Genomic DNA, 18,702 nt, shown 5'->3' on the forward strand with positions numbered 1-18,702 from the left:
GCTTATGTATGGTGTAACACAGGGGTGTCAAACGTACGGCCGGATCAGGCCCGCAAACAGGTTTTATCCGGCCCGCGGGATGAGTTTGCAAAGTATAAAAATGAGCCGAAATTTTTAAATTAACGAATCTGCTGTTCTAAATGTGTCCACTAGATGTCGCAAGAGCAATTCTTTGTATCTTTGTAGATTATGCTACATACAGTCTTGGTCAAAAGTTTACACCTGTAAAGAACATAATGTCATGGCTGTCTTGAGTTTCCAATCATTTCTACAACTCTTATTGTTTTTGTGATAGAGTGATTGGAGCACATACTGTTCTAAATGTGTCCACTAGATGTCGCAAGAGCAATTCTTTGTATCTTTGTAGATAATGCTACATACAGTCTTGGTCAAAAGTTTACACTTGTAAAGAACATAATGTCATGGCTGTCTTGAGTTTCCAATAATTTCTACAACTCTTATTGTTTTTGTGATAGAGTGATTGGAGCACATACTTGTTGGTCACAAAAAACATTCATGAAGTTTGGTTATTTTATGAATTTATTATGGGTCTACTGAAAATGTGACCAAATCTGCTGGGTCAAAAGTATACATACAGCAATGTTAATATTTGGTTACATGTCCTTTGACACATTTCACTGCAATAAGACGCTTTTGGTAGCCCTCCACAAGTTTCTGGCAAGCTTCTGGTGGAGGTTTTGACCACTCCTCTTGACAAAATTGGTGCAGTTCAGCTAAATTTGTTGGTTTTCTGGCATGGACTTGTTTCTTCAGTATTGGTCACAAAATTGGACAAAAAAATAAACCACATGATATTAGGGCACCACTCGAGGAAAATTATCAAACTACATAAATAACATCCTGTAATTTGATTTTGATATACTTTTTTTTATCTTGATAGACTGAAAATTAACACCAATGAGTTGACTGATGAACATTATCATAGCATTTGTTCAAAAAGTATAAATAACGACACATAAAGATAGAATACTAATAACCGCAACATGTAAGTGTAAAAAAAACAACATTATAATTTGTACATTTTCAGAATGTGCTTGTCCTTTGTTTGAACAAAGGAAGCAATATGAAGTTGTCTTTATTTTTAAGTTATCATGCAGTGATTTTACCAGACACCACTTGGGAGTAGATATTTCTTCATGTGGCCCCCGATCTAAAATGAGTTTGACACCCCTGCTGTAACATATTGCGTCATTTGTGGTTGTATTATTTTCTCAAAACTATTTTATTAATCTACTTGCTAATATACTGTTAATAACTGGTTATTTTCTGCTGCAACATGGTTCTACTATATCACAATATGTATTGCAGCCTCCTGCGATGACAATCAAATATTTAGCAAATGTTAATACAACCATTTTAAAACGGGTTACAAACGGGTTTTAATTTGGCTGTTGACGTATGCTGTAACATACTGCGTCATTTGCGGTTGTATTAATTTCTCAGAAATATTATTAATCTACTTCTAATTTACTGTAAATAACTGGTTATTTTCTGTTGTAACAATGGTTGTATTTGCACTTCTGTAATAAACAGTTATTCTTCTGTTGTTTAGATACTTTACACGGGCGATACTACAAATCTGGGTACTGATTCAATACCAAGTATGTAAACGGGCAGTCAGTATCTGCCATACCAGTGCGAAACTAATACTTAAAAATGTCAAGATTATTGAATGATTACATTTTTCATCACAATTATTATCAGACAAAAACACAGGATGGCAGTGTAACAATATTAGACTTAGACTTCCTTTTTATTGTCATTCAAATGTGAAGTTTACAGCACAGATACAAACGAAATTTCGTTACATAAGCTCATGGTAGTGCAGGATAAAAAGCAATATGGTGCATATATACATAAATAAATATATATAAATAATATATATAATATATATATAAAATAAATAAATATATATAAATATATATAAATAAATAAATAGATTACTGTACAGATAAATATATTGCACTTTTTCACATGCGTCCACGTTTATGGATGTATGTTATATTGTCTTTTTTATTCCAGCGAGTTAATCCTTTTTGGGGGGAGTATTAATTTACTATTGAAATTATTTTCTACTGGTGGCTCTGATTTAAATGATTTGGGTTTTGCCCTTAAAGCCCGCCTGTGACCAGGGACTTATTTTTTGACTTTGTATACAATAACAAGAATGACTAAATATTTTTTGATAATATAAATATTGATTGTACTATGGACTGTATACTCAGTCAGACACTATACTTGGTATCCTTACTGTCTAAATTTGTATCGATCCACCCACCTCTGTTTACATTCAAGAGCTGTAGCTTGCGGTTAGCATATTGTCCAACGGTATGTAATGTAGCATGTACAGTGACAGTATTCCTCGTCTTTCAGTGATTATGATACTTGTGTTGAGGACACGTTTGTTCCTTTGTTCCTGTTAGATTTCTGGGAGACAGCTAGAATGTGTCATCAACATGCATTATCACAATGCAACAATAAAATTGTTACCTTTATCGTCGGCTGAAAAAAATCATATATCGTCTAAATCGCGCAACTCTAATGTGGCCTGTGACTGACTGTACGCTTATCTTTTTCCCTTGTAGCGCCGGTGCTGCTAAATAAAAAAAGTTAGTAGCACATAAAAAAATTAAGAGCAATATGAAATGTATTAAATATCACAATTGTATTATTAACACTCAAACAAGGTACACAATGTAATCATAAGGCCTACTGCAACACTCAATTAAACACAGAGAACATTCCTAAACTGCTAGTACTGTCGCTAACTCAAGTGTGAGGCTGGGCGATATGGATCAAAACTCATATCCCGATATAGTTTGGCCCATAAACTAACCCATAAATGGAAATTTCTATTGACTAGAGGTGGGAGAAACAATCGATTTTTAGATGCATCGCAATTCGGACATGGACGATTATAAAATCGATTAGTACGGTATACGTCAATAATCGATGTATTTATTGTAAATAAAGTAATACAGACAGTTCTACAATTCTAAAATATCTCCACCATGCCTTGATATAACATTTTCTGTACTAATGGGGATCCCAAATACACAACAACAGGTACCAGCAAGTAAGAAAATTAGGTTTTGCGTAGAAGAATCCCAACTTAAAGTACCAGTAGAGTGGAAAAACAAGTTGACTTCATATGCTTATTTGATAGATTGTACTTTATTGATTCCTTCAAGAGAGTTCCCTCAGGGAAAAGAAAAAAAAAGTGTTTCATTGTATCCATTAAACCAAATACAATTGTATTTACGATCTGTGAAGTATGTGAAAATACCATCTAATCCTTATGTAAGACAAGAACACATATGCTTTTTAAATAAATAGCTAACAGTAGAGCCAACAGATCGAGGTTCCTCTGTCTAAAATCATGCAGAAAGTGCCATCGATACGCCATTTACATGTCGTGACCTGAAAATGAACCAAACCAACCGACAGGCTTATCGACTTTCACATCCGTAAGGTGGTGAAAAAGACGCTTGTTGCAGCCACTTTTTTTGAACCCTTTGTGAGAATTGTGATTGAATCTTCATCTAAACGGAATTATGTGAGCGTGCCATCGGTCGACATCCCAGTGAGAGTAGAAATATTACAGTCAGTGTTTGTTTTATTATGGTTTAATGTGGTTAGTTTGTTGCACTTAGCAATGCTGCTGCTGATGCTAATGTTACAATAAAGCTGCATCCGGGTAGCAGTCAGCTTTCTAAAACGTATTGCTCATCCTCTTTGTGTTCGGACTCCAAACTATAAGATCCTGGATCATAATTTATTCCCAAAGTAATTGTTGTTGACACTCACAAAGTCTACTTGATTAGCATTGTTGTTGATGGGGAAGGGATCTTCGGTTCCTAGCGCGACGTCAGGTGATCACGTGACTAGCTTCCTTATTAACTCTCAAAATGGCTCAGGAATCTCTGTGAGATTGATACTATTTTGATCATATCTATTTATTCGCAAACTTTAGTAGTCTTTTGGTGTCATAAATTAGATATAAATGATAATAGCTTAAATATAGAGGCAACTTGTTTTTCCACTCTACTGGTACATTAAGAGGTGTTTTGAGATAATAATTTAAAAAAAAGTATTAAATAATAGAAGGCAAGTCAAATATAATCTCCAATCTTCTTTAAAAACACAAAATAACAATGTTGTTTTTATAGGTAAACATTATTATAACATATTCACATAAAGATTTTAGTCAGGAACACTCTTGTGCCAACTGCTTCATGATGCTGTCTGACAGGCTGTGTTCTGAAAATTACTTTAAAAAAGTAATTCATTAGTTAAACCTTAGATGAAACAAAAAGTAATTGAATTACTAACGGAATTACTCTTTAATGCATGTAATTAATTACTAGTGAAAGTATTTAAAGCATTACTTAAAAAAAAAAAAAAAACTTTAAACATCTGGCATGATGCAGTTAATTCAAATTTCATATAAAGTATATATATATGAGAGCTGTGTGTGTGTGTGTGTGTGTGTGTGTGTGTGTGTGTGTGTGTGTCTGTTGCCAGTAATGTGTGATGTCAGCTAGGGGGACATAAATATACACAACCATAACAATACATGAAATAGCTAAATAAAGTTTTGACAAAGTTGCACTTTAATATTGAACATGTAGGCACAGGTCGAGGTGTACAATACTTAACTGTCAAACAAGTTAGGACCTTCTTAAACAAAAGTGCAAAGTAACAATGTAAACACTAGAGTTTAAACAGATGTATTAACAGGTGATATGCAGAACAAAATTAAGTTTGGCAAATTTCGAATGAGGAACACCAACATGACATGACAAAATGAAAGCATTTTCCAAAAATTCTAGTTTTGTAACCGTATTAAATGGCAGTATGTCTTTGGGGATGTATTTAACTACACTTTCTGTGAGTGCACACCAGTTTGCACTGTTTTGTTTACACTGACCTTGCTTGTTTACCAAACGCGAAGTGTTTGCACATTCGGCAAAGTGGCTTTTCAGAGTTGATAGGCTCATCTAGTTCCAAAGGTTTAAACTGAAATATTCCCACATCGGTGCGGTGACATTTAGCTTTGTGATTATTTTGTTCATGTTAGCTGCTACATGCTAACTAGTTGCACTGTGTGATGCTAGCGGGCAAGCTACCCCGCTTCGTACTAAGAATCAAAGACGTTTGATATGGACAACATAGCCCCCTTCTTTTCATTCCGCCATGGTACAAACGTGCATAGCCGCTAAAAGCGACGAAAAGCGTGAATGCTCTTGAAACATGTACATGCCGATTTATCGACGCTGGAAAACTTACCAATTTTAATTTGAATTTATCGTCGATTAATTGACTTTTCGAATATCGCCCTAATGTCAGCGTGTCCATGCTCAGTCAGAGTCTCACAGGCACTTTAGCTTGAGCTGTTTTTGTTATCTTAACAGGCTAGCAACAGCAGTTTTTTGGCTCCGACGGCAGCTTTTTAAATTTTTCACTGGTTTGTGTTACCACTCCTTCATAAATAGATTGAATGTGCTTCCATGGCTTTATGTTCTTGTCAACAAAAGGAGTATTGCTTGTGTGGCAGGTTTGTTATTTCAGTCATTGATTTGTTGTTCAATATTCCCTCTGACTCTCGTAGTTACTAGCGCACAGTGCAGTTTGTGTCAGGTTTTACGGTGGTAAAAAAAAAAAATATTTTACTGACCAGTCCCTCCAACTAAGACCTTGTTTCTACCGTGTTGGAAGACTGAGTGTGTGAGCTAGGGGCTCCAGCCCCACTCCCCTCTGTGCATGGCAGAGGAGGTAGGGACACACACAACTCTCAGCATGCGCACACAGAGTAATCAGTGACACTTGCTCGTCAATCACTTGTCCATTTGGTTATGTTTATGGTTTAAGTTTATTTCAAACATGGTATACAGATGAGTAAAAATTGTACTCTAGTTTTATCAAATTTGGGTAGATTTATTTTACAACTGTGCTACTTTTTTTCCCCCAATACTCGCACAACCTATTTTTAGTCGCAAGTGCGACTAATGTGCTCGCACTGTACAGCTCTAAGTACAGGTAACTTGTACTCCACTTTATCCCCTAAAAGTCAGTTGGGATCGGGTCCAGCTCACGTGCGTCTAATAAGCACAAGTGGTACAAAATGGATGGGACTACTGTCAACAATATGCCTTTGTTGCAGAGCTCTCAACTCTGCACAGGGAGCATTAATTAGCCCCCTCTGCTTGCGTCACAGCTAATCGCATTATTGAACAGTGAAGCCCTCACTGACTGGTCCTGTTTTGTTCTGCTGCTCCTGCGTGGAGATGGAGAACCTACACACTGACCCACACAGCTGCTTTGTTATTGCAGTACCAGTCGATTCACTGTCCATTTGTCTCTGCCGCTTTAAGGTGGGTGGGCAACGCCGTTAAAGTAGTTGTGACTAATGGCTCCCTAATGAGCGGCAAAGCAGGCGGCGCTGAGAGGCCCTAATGGGCCCTGCTGAAAAGTCATGGGCCACAAGGCCTGGCTCTAATGCCCCAGTGGTTTGATCATTGCCGTTGCCTCACCATAATCATATTTTTGTCGACTTTGTGCATCGGTTGCCGCCCTTTTTTCCACTCAAGTCAGCGTTTTTGCCGACCATTTATACTACATCTATATAGTTGTGTTTTTACAGTGGTCTCATGTTCCAAAATTACAAAACCTTGGATTTAACTGACAACGTGTCAGAAAACATATTTTTCAGCTCAGTTTTAACATCTATTTATTCTCAAATACTATGGAACATTAAACATAAACTGTTGTAGGACACTGTTCGATCTTTCATATTCTCCATATTAATTTCCCATTGGGAATAATAAAGATAATGATAGATATGTATGATATGATGTCAAAACAAAGAAACAGCCTTAAATCTGCTTGCTGTAATGTTTAGAGGGCGCTCATGTTTGATATTTGTGACCTGCCCTCTCCTCGTTCTAACGACGTTAGGAGCAGTGAAACATGCAAGAATATGTCTTAGCCAGTTTCGTATCTTATCTGAGCCGTATATGCAACATGTGTACACATGCCTGCAGTCTATTTTATCTTAGCACAAAATAGATCAGATTTATAGGCAAAAAGCAGGTTTGTAAAGAAGGAAAAATGCACCACAAAGCGGTCATAACTGTTTAAAATGAAGTAATGATTTACATGCTTTGTGAAAAGTTTGAAAATGTATAACTTTGTTTGGGAACATTCTCATTGCGTGCGTCAACAAGAAACCTTCCACAATAGAAATCTTGGAGACACATTCCAGCCCGCATGCTGGGTTGTGTAGAAGCATTGTTGGGAGTCGCGACCCTTGGTCTCACTTCATGCAGCTTCCACTTCACCCACAGTGCACTGGCAAGAGTGCTGAGACGAAGCTGAGCGAGTCAACTGAGAGAGTAGTAGGCTTTCCCACAGGATGGGCGTGTTGTCACTCCCTCTGCAAAGTGTGAGGAAGACTAACAAACAAGAAGTTTGACAGTATGCTGCACGGGCAGTGGCATCCTGCTGCTTGTGTGTGTGTGGGCTAAATACTCTCTCTTTGATTATCTGAAAACATACAAATATAAAGACATCAAGAATGTGAAGTCACAGGTCGATATCGACACAAAAAAAAGTCCGGATGTGTTTTTGTGGCAAGAGGATGTTAATAATTGGATAGCTATGATAAGAATCAAGGCCACTGCCATTGGAGGACAAAAGCATGCATTGTAGGTGGAAATAGAACTTCCGCTCATGAGGAAAAACCCAAAGCGAGCTCCATATTGATGTGTAAAAACAAGTAGATTATCGAAAGAAAGGAGGAGATCTCTGTGTCCATAAAGATGGATTATGTACTGTATGTGTGTGTCCATGCGTGTTTAGTGGCAGGATGTTTATGCATTTGACTCATTCACGTGTTTGTTTTTTAGCTAAGCTATGTAGACTTTGCTCTGCATTTTGTCACTAGCTCACAATGACCGCTCACAGCATTCCTCTTGGCTGTCTCACACCGAATGGAGGTCAACATGCTGGTATTCCGGCTTCAGTGTTAGTACTATCAAAGTTGTGACAGAAGTGCAACCATACCAAAGCCGTTACAAACAGCTAAACACTGGCAGACTTTGAAATTAAAATAGCACTAATTTTAGTTAACCGCAGGGAACCAATACAATTTGCTACAACTTGTAAGCCATGTTTTATTCTGAAGGTTTGGCTAAATACCACATTGACCTGGTTTTGACGTTTTGCCGTGTGAGGCACAGCATCGGCCTCCAGGTTGACTCATGCTGCTCAGTGCAGACATGAGGCAAACTCTCGCTTCTCCTTTGCCCTGCGAACCCAACCTAAGATCCGCACACGCTATGCACACCACATCACATGGGACGCAGCAAGCAATAGTATTGCACAACGTCCTGGCATGCGTCACTTAGATAATACAGCTGCTCTATCCTGGGAAAATAAACGATTGTCCCGAGCATAGACGCCCCGGTTATAGTGGAGCTGGTAAGCGTTAATCAGAGTGTGACTGGTGGTATGACTTGTCAGGAGAGAGAGTGCATGGCGTGAAGCACTGAGTCATGCCAGCTCCTGTTAGCGCTTATGGCTGCTTTACTGCCTCCATGAGAGATGACTGGATACTCACAAATGCCACATCAGGTTGAATACCTATATTTTTTTTCACTTTATGACCAGTACCGGTCTAGTCCAGTATGACCATTCACAGAGTCTGGGTTGGAGGTTTCTTCCCTTGAGAGAGTTTTTCCCTGTCTCTGTCAAGTAAGTTTTTAGTTTGAATGTATGTCTTAGAGCTGGGCGTTATGGCTGAAGGACCAGGAGAAAAATATATTAAATGTGAACATTTTGTATTCAAAATGTAACCTTCCTCTGATTATAATCCCCTCAGCTGTCAAAGCAGAAAGGAAAGGAAATGTCAACACAACCCATGGCATTTAAACAATCAATGTAATCAAAATTCTAAAATCCTGTTGAACACTTAATAACCTCTTAAAATTAGCTTAATATAAGGACTCTTTAAGAAATGCTTAATAAAGTGTAACACAATAGTGTAAAAATGTAATATAGAGAACCCTGAAAATCTTTTTTTTTTTGCAGGTTTAGTGCCAGGAAGCTAGATTTGCTCAAGTGAGCGCAGTTAAGGTAGGCCACATAGATCGGACTATGGCCCTCTTTAAAAAATCCTTAAAACTGCCATACTGTCGAGGTAACTTTTCTTGTTCATCAACAATTTGTTTGCTCTCCGCAGCACTCATTTTTAGTTTCTCTTCTCACGCCATGCAAAGAAGGCGAGTTGATACTTCTACTTAGACAAACTTTAATGATCCACAAGGGAAATTGTGTAGCTCAGTTACAAAGTATGGAAAGGATAGGATGGCAAGGATAATGCACACAAGGGCACAAAAAGAGGGTGAAAACAAAAGGTATAGAGTAGAAAAAAAAGCAAGAAAAGTTGAACAATACCAAAAATAAAGTAAAATGAAGGAAGTCAAAGGAGCTACTGTGATGTGCTGCCACTCTTTCAAGCGCATCAATGTTACCCGATTGGCTGTTAGGGTGTCACTCCCACTCATCAGTGATTACTTCCTGTGTTGCTCGGTTACTAGAAAGTGAGCGCCTTGCTTAGCAATTTACAGTTTCTTCTGACATAGAAGAAAACAAAATGATCGAAGGTTTTATCAAACACATTTTTTATCGATAACAATTATGTGTCTATCGCGATATAAATTGATAGCGTTTTATCGCCAAGCCAGGGTATGTCTTATGAATGCCTCTGACTTAGCAGTATATAAATACAATTGGCTTGACTAAGATTTTGTATCATTTCATAATTTACCAAAACTTGCAGACAAAGGTGTTTTCAATTTGCTGTTTGTTGTTATTCCTAAATTGTGAGATGTAGCACAAGAGATCAGTTTCACTCTATGCTGGTGGTCAAGTGGGTTTTAGCTTTATATATCACATTGCATACTCAGTTTTTATTGTCACAGACAAGGCGTGGTATGCGGTCTGCAATGCTTCACTAAAAACAGCTGACCTAATATGTGTATAACTCGTTGGACAAATTCCACTTACTATTGGTTCTTCTTGCTTTGTGTCTGTCATATAGACTGTAATTGGAAATTACCTCAGATATTCAGTCTGTTTCAGCTGAAACTATTTCACCTTCCAAGTAGGCTAATATACTGTTTGTGTGAGAGAAGAGGAGGCAGATGAAAGAATGACCACTGGGTGGAGCCTCCATGTTGGTGCGAGTAAAGGCAAAATAGAGGCAGGGATGGAGGAGGGAGGTGGTGAGCAAGGCTCATTCCTTCCCAAATGGACTGTGTCTGTGCTGTAAACTGTCAGGGAGCTGCTTACTAGCATCTCGCGCTGTCTCATATGGATGCATGATTTTGCTTTCCGGACGTCGTATGAACTCAGATAGAAAGTCTGTTTTTAAATTCTTGTATGAATGAGGGATTCAGAACGAGGAGTGGATGTAAGAGAAGACAACTGGACTATTTCTCATTCAGGTGAGTGGGAACATGTTAAGCAATCTGTTTTGCTTTCTATAGCTGTTGGACTTTGGTCCTCTCTACTCCCATCCCTATGTATTAGAAACCCAGGTCATCCAAACGATCCAGCTTTGACATACTGTCTAATAAAGTTGAGGTGCTCCGTCAGCACACTTTTTGCTCTGTGAGGTCAGGTCCAATGACATCTGAGAAGCCTGAACTCTGATGCAAACTGTTGCTTGTCAGAATGGTTGGTGTGAGGTGTGGTATAAAGATGTATTTATTTGACTGACCAGGATCATATATCGGACCAGCAAAGGTGCAGAAGTTCATCCAGGGGTAAACCCCTTAAAGGGGAACTGCACTTTTTTTTGGAAGTTTGCCTATCGTTCACAATCCTTATGAGAGACAAGAGGACAAACGTTTTTTGTTTTTTTTCTAACATAAAAATCTGCTTGTTCTAGGTGGCTAGCAATGCAGCTAATAGGAGCAATAAATTCTACCTGTAAATCACTTTAAAAATGCATTCAAAAACCATCACCAATAAAGATAAAGTACCAATGATTGTCACACACACACTAGGTGTGGCGAAATTATTCTCTGCTTTTGACCCATCACCCTTGATCACCCCCTGGGTACCTAATTTACATTCAGTAACCTGTGTAATAACCAAGCTGTAGCAACATTGTTATTGTAAAAGCAAACACAGAGGAACTCTTTTTCTGGCGTAGTAACACGTCGCCATGCTACGGTCTTAGCCGTAAAAGCTAGCTACGGCAAGAGATAAGCTAGCTTCGACATCCAAACGAAAGCCGTTTGAGTTTGTAATGCACAACACTGCGAGAGGACACCAATCTGTACTGAATAAAAAACATGAACAATCATATTAAAGTATCTGTAAAGTATTAGCCCACATTTCATGTTCTGTTTGTACACAGCTGAGCTTGCCTGACAGCATTTGTACTGTAGTTGTACTAACACGCATGGCGTGCTGCGCGTATCATGGTCGATATTAAAGTGACTCACTCGATGCACAGTTGTTCGTCTGGTCCAACTGGCCAGGGATGTTTCCTGTTGATTTTGGGTAAGCTATCCATTTATGTCAAAATAGCTTGGCTCCAAGTTCCACATTTATAGCATTGTCACTTTCACCTCACTCTCCCGGCTTCCGTCTGCTCCAACGTCTCACTCTTCCTTCCTGTTGGCTTCTATAAGCAGCAGTATATATTTAGCTTCAAAAGTATAAGGTTGTGAATCCTTATTTGTTCAACAATAGTCATCTTCGTTGTCTGTTACTAAGTCTGCTATGATTCGAAAGCACACTCGTGTTTGATTCCGGAAGTAGGAACACAAGTTGTTGCCAGAAGTCAGACGTGCGCTGCTATCGAAAAAGAAATACATGTGCGAAAGAAATCAGTTCCGGAAATGATTAAAATGATCAATATATGGTAAATATTGAACACATTACATATGTGTATAGAACGTTGCTGTCGGGTTTTGAAGTTGCTTTAGACGGCTTTGAAGGCTCCAACGGTGACTCCCATCAGCTGCATCTTTCAAGCGTTTTTTTTTTCGTCTTTAAAATCTTTAAAAAAAAGACGTGTGTTCTTGTCTCATAATGATTGTAAACGATAGGCAAAATTCCAAAAAAAGTGCAGTTCCCCTTTAAAAGCCACAAATTCACTGTGTAACTCGATAGCACATAAATTATGATTTTAATGGTTTCTCACAACTGGAGTTTCAACAGAAGACTTAACTGTCCCTTAACTTTCACCTTGTTGAGGAATTCTCCTGAACCCTCTTTCAGTCACCCAGGGATCATTCCACCAACGGTTTCCATCCCACACATCCTCAGCTGAACACAACGTTCCTTCTCAGGAGACATGGCCCCTCTTGGTCTCCCTTTCAACTCCTGCCACTAGTCCAGGTCGGATGCTTGAGGGGATTTATGATTCATAACCGGTGGTCCACCAAGTCCTGCTTCAGTTCTGTCCGTGTGTGGCAATAAAAAGTCTGGAGGTCAGAGGTGAACAGTTTATTTGGGTTGGTGCCCATTTCCCTGACTTGTATTCCTTTTCTGGCCCTTTGTTACAGGCTTTTTGGGGTCCAAAGGTTTGCGTGTGTGTGGTCTCACAAAGATATGAACAAATGTCCCAGTGGGATTTGTGTCGTAATGAGATTAATTCTCCTCATGAGTGTGACGTCACCTGTTGTTGCAGGAACAGAATGTGCATGAACTACATTTTATTGTGTGTCCTCCTAACTCAAGTGATCAATTATCCCAGTGGCTCTGACCTATGCTGGATGCATTGAAGCTCATCATAAAGTAAATTGCTTCCTGTTACATTTGGTACCCTTATTGGCACATACTTGGGGTCCTTTAAGATAGATAGATAGATAGATCTTTACTGTCATTGCACAAGTACAACAAAATTGAGTTTTCACCTGTTCAAGGTTAGACAAACAGTTTAGGCTATACAATTGTCCCTATAACCCTCGTGAAAAGGATAGAAGCAAAACTTGACCTTATGTATGAGTTTCATTGCACATAACATCACAAATGATGCCAGGTGAACTAGAACCAAATGTGCGGTTAAAGTATCATTTGCATTTCAAATTACAAGCTTTGTGTAAATTGATGCCATATCAATATCATGTGCTTAGGTGATGAGCATAAAATTATATTTTTATGTGGTCCTCATGTGTTCAGAGGCGCTTCCTAAATTGGGTCACATCCACACGGAGCCGAACTGAGTGATCCTACAAGCACTCAGAATTCTAATTTCCTTATTTTCCAAGGAGAGTTCTCCAACAATCCAGGTGGTGCAAATGAGGCATCTCCATTTCTATGCCAGTGTGGCATTCAGCTTGCATATTAGTGGGCTCTGGTGCTACGGGAGAGGAGAATCGTAATTGGTATCTCCTTTGATGTCACCTCTTGCCATTGCCGCTGACCCAGCCCTTGCTAAGAACTGCTTCATTGAGGAACTCCGCCCTTAAAAACTGTAGTGGTGTGCTTTGGCAAAGTATACATAGTTTCGGGTACAGTCCAAAGAGATTAAGCTGCAGCAGTTTGCACTCTGAAAAAACATTTCCAAGTCTGGATTTAACATCGAGGATAAGTATCATATCATATAGCCGGAGATTTGTAACTTGTTAGCCAGCCAGACAATTTGGCTCACAAACATGCGAGTGGTTCCCCCAAATTATCTTTGTTTATCTTTGTTGCAGCGTGAATCCCCGTAGAAGAGAAGACATGTGGGCGACTTTGTTCCAGGATGACCAAATTCCATCATGCTAGTCCCCCTTTTGTCATGTTTGCTATACAAGTCTTCTAACATCAGATAGAAAGATGAGAGGAAAACAACATGTCCAACCTGGTTGACTGTTTAAATGCGTTCTCTTCTTCTCTTCTTTCTTGTAGCAGTAAGACTTGCTAACTGTGCATAATGAGTTCCGCTCACCTCTCGCTTCTTGCCCCTTTTCCGATGACTGCCTCTTTTTCATAAGGCCACGCTCGGGCAGAGGTTTGCTGACTAACAGCCGAGCGGTGACTCTCAGACAAGGGAAACAAGCAACCCTCAGCATTTAGTTTAAGTGGATGGTTTCCTGCCCCTGGTTCTGCTTGTGTTTTGGGAAATGACAAGCTGGGTACCAACCTCTGACCACAAGTATTTACTTATTTGTATACTTTTCTATGCATCTTTCTTTGCACTACAGCGCCGTGTGTGCTACCGGTACATTGTGCACAACATAATGTGGTTTCTGTAAACAAGTAGAACATTCCGAGTGCACACTTTGTTTACCCTGTGCTACTGAAGGTAGGCTGTGCGGTGTATTGTGGTAACCTCACTTTTAAGAACTGTGCTGCCCCCTGCCCAGTCTGAAAACACAACATGGCTTTGTTTTGGAACCTTCCATCTCTTTAACAACCCGACTTAAGGCTGTTGTTTTCTATTATTTTGGTGTGAAATTAAGAGACATTACCGTGCAGGTAATGGGAATTGGCCTATCTTGTATAGTACTATTGAGGACCACATTTTGTAGCTTGTGTAATAGGGAATTTAAACATTGGAAGTTGTGAATCACTGTATTTACAGGAATGTAAGACCACCATGAATTTTAGACCACCCCTCTTTTTCAAGGTCTCGTTTTGGAAAATCTTTTTTTCCACACAAAATTGTTCTTATTTTGAATCATGTTTTTTTACCTACTCAGTGGCCTAGTAGTTAGAGTGTCCACCCTGAGATGGGTAGGTTGTGAGTTCAAACCCCGGCCGAGTCATACCAAAGACTATAAAACATGGGACCCATTACTTCCCTGCTTGGCATTCAGCATCAAGGGTTGGAATTGGGGGTTAAATCACCATAAATGATTCCCAGGCGCGGCATCGCTGCCGCCCACTGCTCCCCTCACCTCCCAGGGGGTGAACAAGGGGGTGGGTCAAATGCAGAGGACACATTTCACCACACCTAGTGTGTGTGTGACAATCATTGGTACTTTAACTTTAACTTTACTTCCAGTTTAATCCGATCAAATCAATCACATTTTAGCTGCTCAACTGACACTGCTCCACTGATCACCAGTATCTTAAAATTAGCATTATAACTTGAGTACACTGATAGGCGTCCTGTGGCAACAGCTTGTTTGCCTGCACGTACAAACCTTTGGAACTAACTTCTAGATGTGTAGACCCGTCTTTTTCAGACTGTTTTCCTGGGAAAAATGACTGTCATATTTTGGTCAATGTAGGGGTACTTTTAGGCTACTAAATGCACTATGTATGTCGAATAAGCATGTTTTACTTGCCTATTTACTGAGCTTCTGTCTCTTCATGAGCAGTATTATGTTGCTCGGTCTTGGCAGCGATCAACACAGTCAAGCCAGGCCATAACCCCTTTAACCTTTGAACCCTTCCGCTGATGTAATGAGGTCACTGGAGGGTGCTTAGTGTTTGCCACGGGCTATGAAAAACGTAGTCACTGAGTGACATGATTATTTTCTGACATTTGGCTTTTGCAGCTTAATTAGATTCAGAGTTTTATTGTGGCTCACCAGTTAATAAAACAGGTACATCTTAATGCATGAACAATCTATTAGGATTGTGTACTAATCTTCATCTATTCGGACATTTTGAACACGAGAAGGTAAGTATAACAGGCTGAGGTGTAAAGTAACAGCAGGACTTGCACAAACTTTTAAGTCTACTGGCAAATGGTTATGCTCAAACCTTAGCGCATAATGTTGGGAAAAAAGGTTTTCTGTGCTCTTTCTGTGGTGCTTGTCACCTGGTGAATTGAAGGGAAAAAGAGTCTGATATGCTATTTTTGTGGTCAGACTTACTTTCAAGGATATGCCTCAAGGGGAATAGTTTGACAGAGAGAAGAGATAGACGTTTTATTTTTGGTGCCTCCTAACTCATCCCTCTTATTCCTCTCTAGTGCCGGACGACCTTACTCCAGAGGAGCAGCAGGAGCTGGAGAACATCCGCCGGCGCAAGCAGGAGCTGCTGGAGGACATTCAGGTAGTGGCAAGTTAGAAAAGCAGTGGGCATTCTAACATCAACTGCCTATGTGATCACACCATGTGGATTTCAACCAAATGTTAATGGAAAAAGCTAGATTTAAAGTTAAACAAAACTGAAGCCGTAAATTAAGAAAATTTAAACATACCTCATAAAAACCAATGTGGTGAATTTTGCACTTTGCACACACATACATAGCATGCTTTTTATGCTACAGTATGTCATTTCCACATTTACGATACTGTTGCTTAGTTATGTACCCTGTATAAATTATGGTATTAGTTGCATATTTTACTGTTAATATAATCTTTAACTTTTTAAGGAAAACTTGATCTAAAAGACAATAATGTAAAAAATAGTAGACTACTTCTACTTTTAGATTTCACATGCCATTTACTAACCGCAAGTTTTTTCTGCTTTACTTTTTCTTCTTTTACAAATTCCCCCTTCACACATTTCACCCCAAGTGGAATGTCGGGAATTTCCTACCAAGAGCTTATTTCCTCAGCAAAACATTTGTGCATGTGGTTCAGCCATCCAAACAGAGGGCCTCCCTCTATATGTTACAAGTATATGATTTAATGTATGGCTTTAAAAGTATGACTAAACAAGCCAAGAATTTCAAACAACTATGCTCATGAGCCAAATGAGCCCGCAGTTTTAAAGGCAAACTACACACAGGGGTGACATATTGTAATGCCCTACCTCCAGATGTCCCTGTGGGGGTAATCAACTTCCGACTGCCCTCACAGACAAGCTGTGCAGGCTGACACCCGTGCTTTAATGAGCCTTGACTGGCATGAGCCCCCCCGACCCCCAGCCAAATACCAAATACTTTGTGGTGAACACGCGGGACCACTCCCTGCTCCTTCCTTGTTGCCTTGTTGACTCCCACGCCACTCCTCCGCTAGCCCTTCAGGTCAACGCCTCCTGCTTGAGCCCAGCCATTGTTTTCAGACACAAGCATCCGAGGAATGTGTCGGGATTGTGCAGCTCTTGAAAACACAAAACACAGTGTTCCACCTGTAGTAAACAATACTGCTTGGGGAATCATATGTTCATCATGTGACTGGATATAAATGGAAAATCTTTGTATTGTTATATTGTTATTTAAAGCCATGTATCTTGCATTTTATGAAGTATTTACATGATTTTCCCTTACCATTAAGCTAATATGTGGTAGGGATGTAACAATATGAAAATTCCATATCACGGTTATTGTGACCAAAATTATCTCGGTTATCATTATTATTGTGGAGTTGTTGAACGTGCTCAAAAAGTACTCTACACACACGGAAATGTTCTGACCAAGTTTTTTTAATAACTAAAATAAATTGTGGTGTCCGACCTACTCTGTTCAGCGGTTCTAACCCAGCAAATTAAACCCCGTGCCTTTTTACTGCATTCCGCACGGGGACGCGAACCCTGGTAGGCCGTATGAGAGGCGAGTGTGCTGACCATGCCCAAAGAAACCAAAGCTGGTAGCCCAGCAGCCAGCACTACTCTTGAAGTTGTCAGGTAGTGAGGTTTACCAACGTACACCTGGCACAGCCACATTGGCTGGCCCCTGTTATGGTTGAACGTTCTGTAAAAACACTTTGGTCTCGTATTCTTCTGAGTATATATATCGATCACTCTGTCGAAGAGAGCATAGCCCAATTGAATAGCTTAGTTACTGAGACAGTAATGGGTTTGTAGAAGTTTAGATTGGGGTATGCTGTTTCTTAAATGAGGAAAGACGTTAATGTCTCTTGTATGTCCCCTCTTATTTATGTTTTTTATGTATAGAGACTCCAGTTGCTACATTTTGCGGTCACAGGACATTCTTGGTGTGTTGATCCTTAGAGCCAACACAAGTCTTGGTAAAAAAAAAAAAAAAGGCTTCAGATTTGCTGCTCCATGGTCATGGCATGAATTACAAAAGGATCTGAGGCTACCTGAACTCATCACTTTTGGGGAATTTCAGGCCATTTTAAAAGATCGAGAAACTGTTTCTATTGGACACTGTACATGTTTTGAAATTGTTTTTAATGAATAATTTAAATTTGTATCGTGTGTTTTATGTTTTTGTTGTAAGTAATTTGTGCTTTTAACTATAGTGTGTGACTGTTACTGTTTGTTGTAGTTCTATGTATTGATGATACCAACTGCTCTTTGTTGTTCTATGTATTGATGATGCCTTCTTTTGCTGCCCTCTTGGCCAGGTCAATCTTGTAAAAGAGATTTTAATCTCAATGGGTTTATACCTGGTTGAAAAAAGAACAATGAACATGTATTTATGTTAGCATTCAAGCTAGCGGCATTTAGTCTGTAAGTTTATTAAAGTGCAGTTGTCAATCACAATTTTTGGATAATTTTACTTTTAAATGGTAATACTAACTGTCAAGAGTTTTACCACGTTTATCAACAATAACATTTATCGTTGCATCCCTAGTATGTAGCCACAACCAACAACACCCAACAAGAAAGTGCCGAAAAGATGCATGTCTATAAAGAGCATTGCTATGTAGTATATAGTTTAGTTTCAGACTACACCTTTTGCATTTACTTTTTACTTTTTTGAAACGAGACTCACATTGTCATTAATAAAACAAAGGCTCCAACCTTGGAAAATTAATGAGCATATAGAAAATGTCTTGAGCATATGAGACATTCTTGAGGTCTGGG

General features: G+C 39.3%; 1 protein-coding gene across 5 annotated transcripts in view; it reads left to right on the forward strand.

Moving 5' to 3' along the window:
• cyth1a (cytohesin 1a) overlaps positions 1 to 18,702 on the forward strand; it is an 82,075-nt gene that overhangs the window by 36,898 nt on the left and 26,475 nt on the right. For 4 of the 5 annotated variants that reach the window (XM_061974116.2, XM_061974120.2, XM_061974117.2 and 1 more), the window contains one exon: positions 15,953 to 16,035. In XM_061974116.2, coding sequence (XP_061830100.1) covers positions 15,953 to 16,035 — 83 coding nt within the window. Of the gene's footprint in view, positions 1 to 10,271; positions 10,530 to 15,952; positions 16,036 to 18,702 lie in introns of those variants that run through there. The other variant, XM_061974118.2, reaches the window with a different exon arrangement.

This window comes from Nerophis lumbriciformis, linkage group LG22, assembly GCF_033978685.3.
Source record: "Nerophis lumbriciformis linkage group LG22, RoL_Nlum_v2.1, whole genome shotgun sequence".
Taxonomy (NCBI): Eukaryota; Metazoa; Chordata; class Actinopteri; order Syngnathiformes; family Syngnathidae; genus Nerophis; species Nerophis lumbriciformis.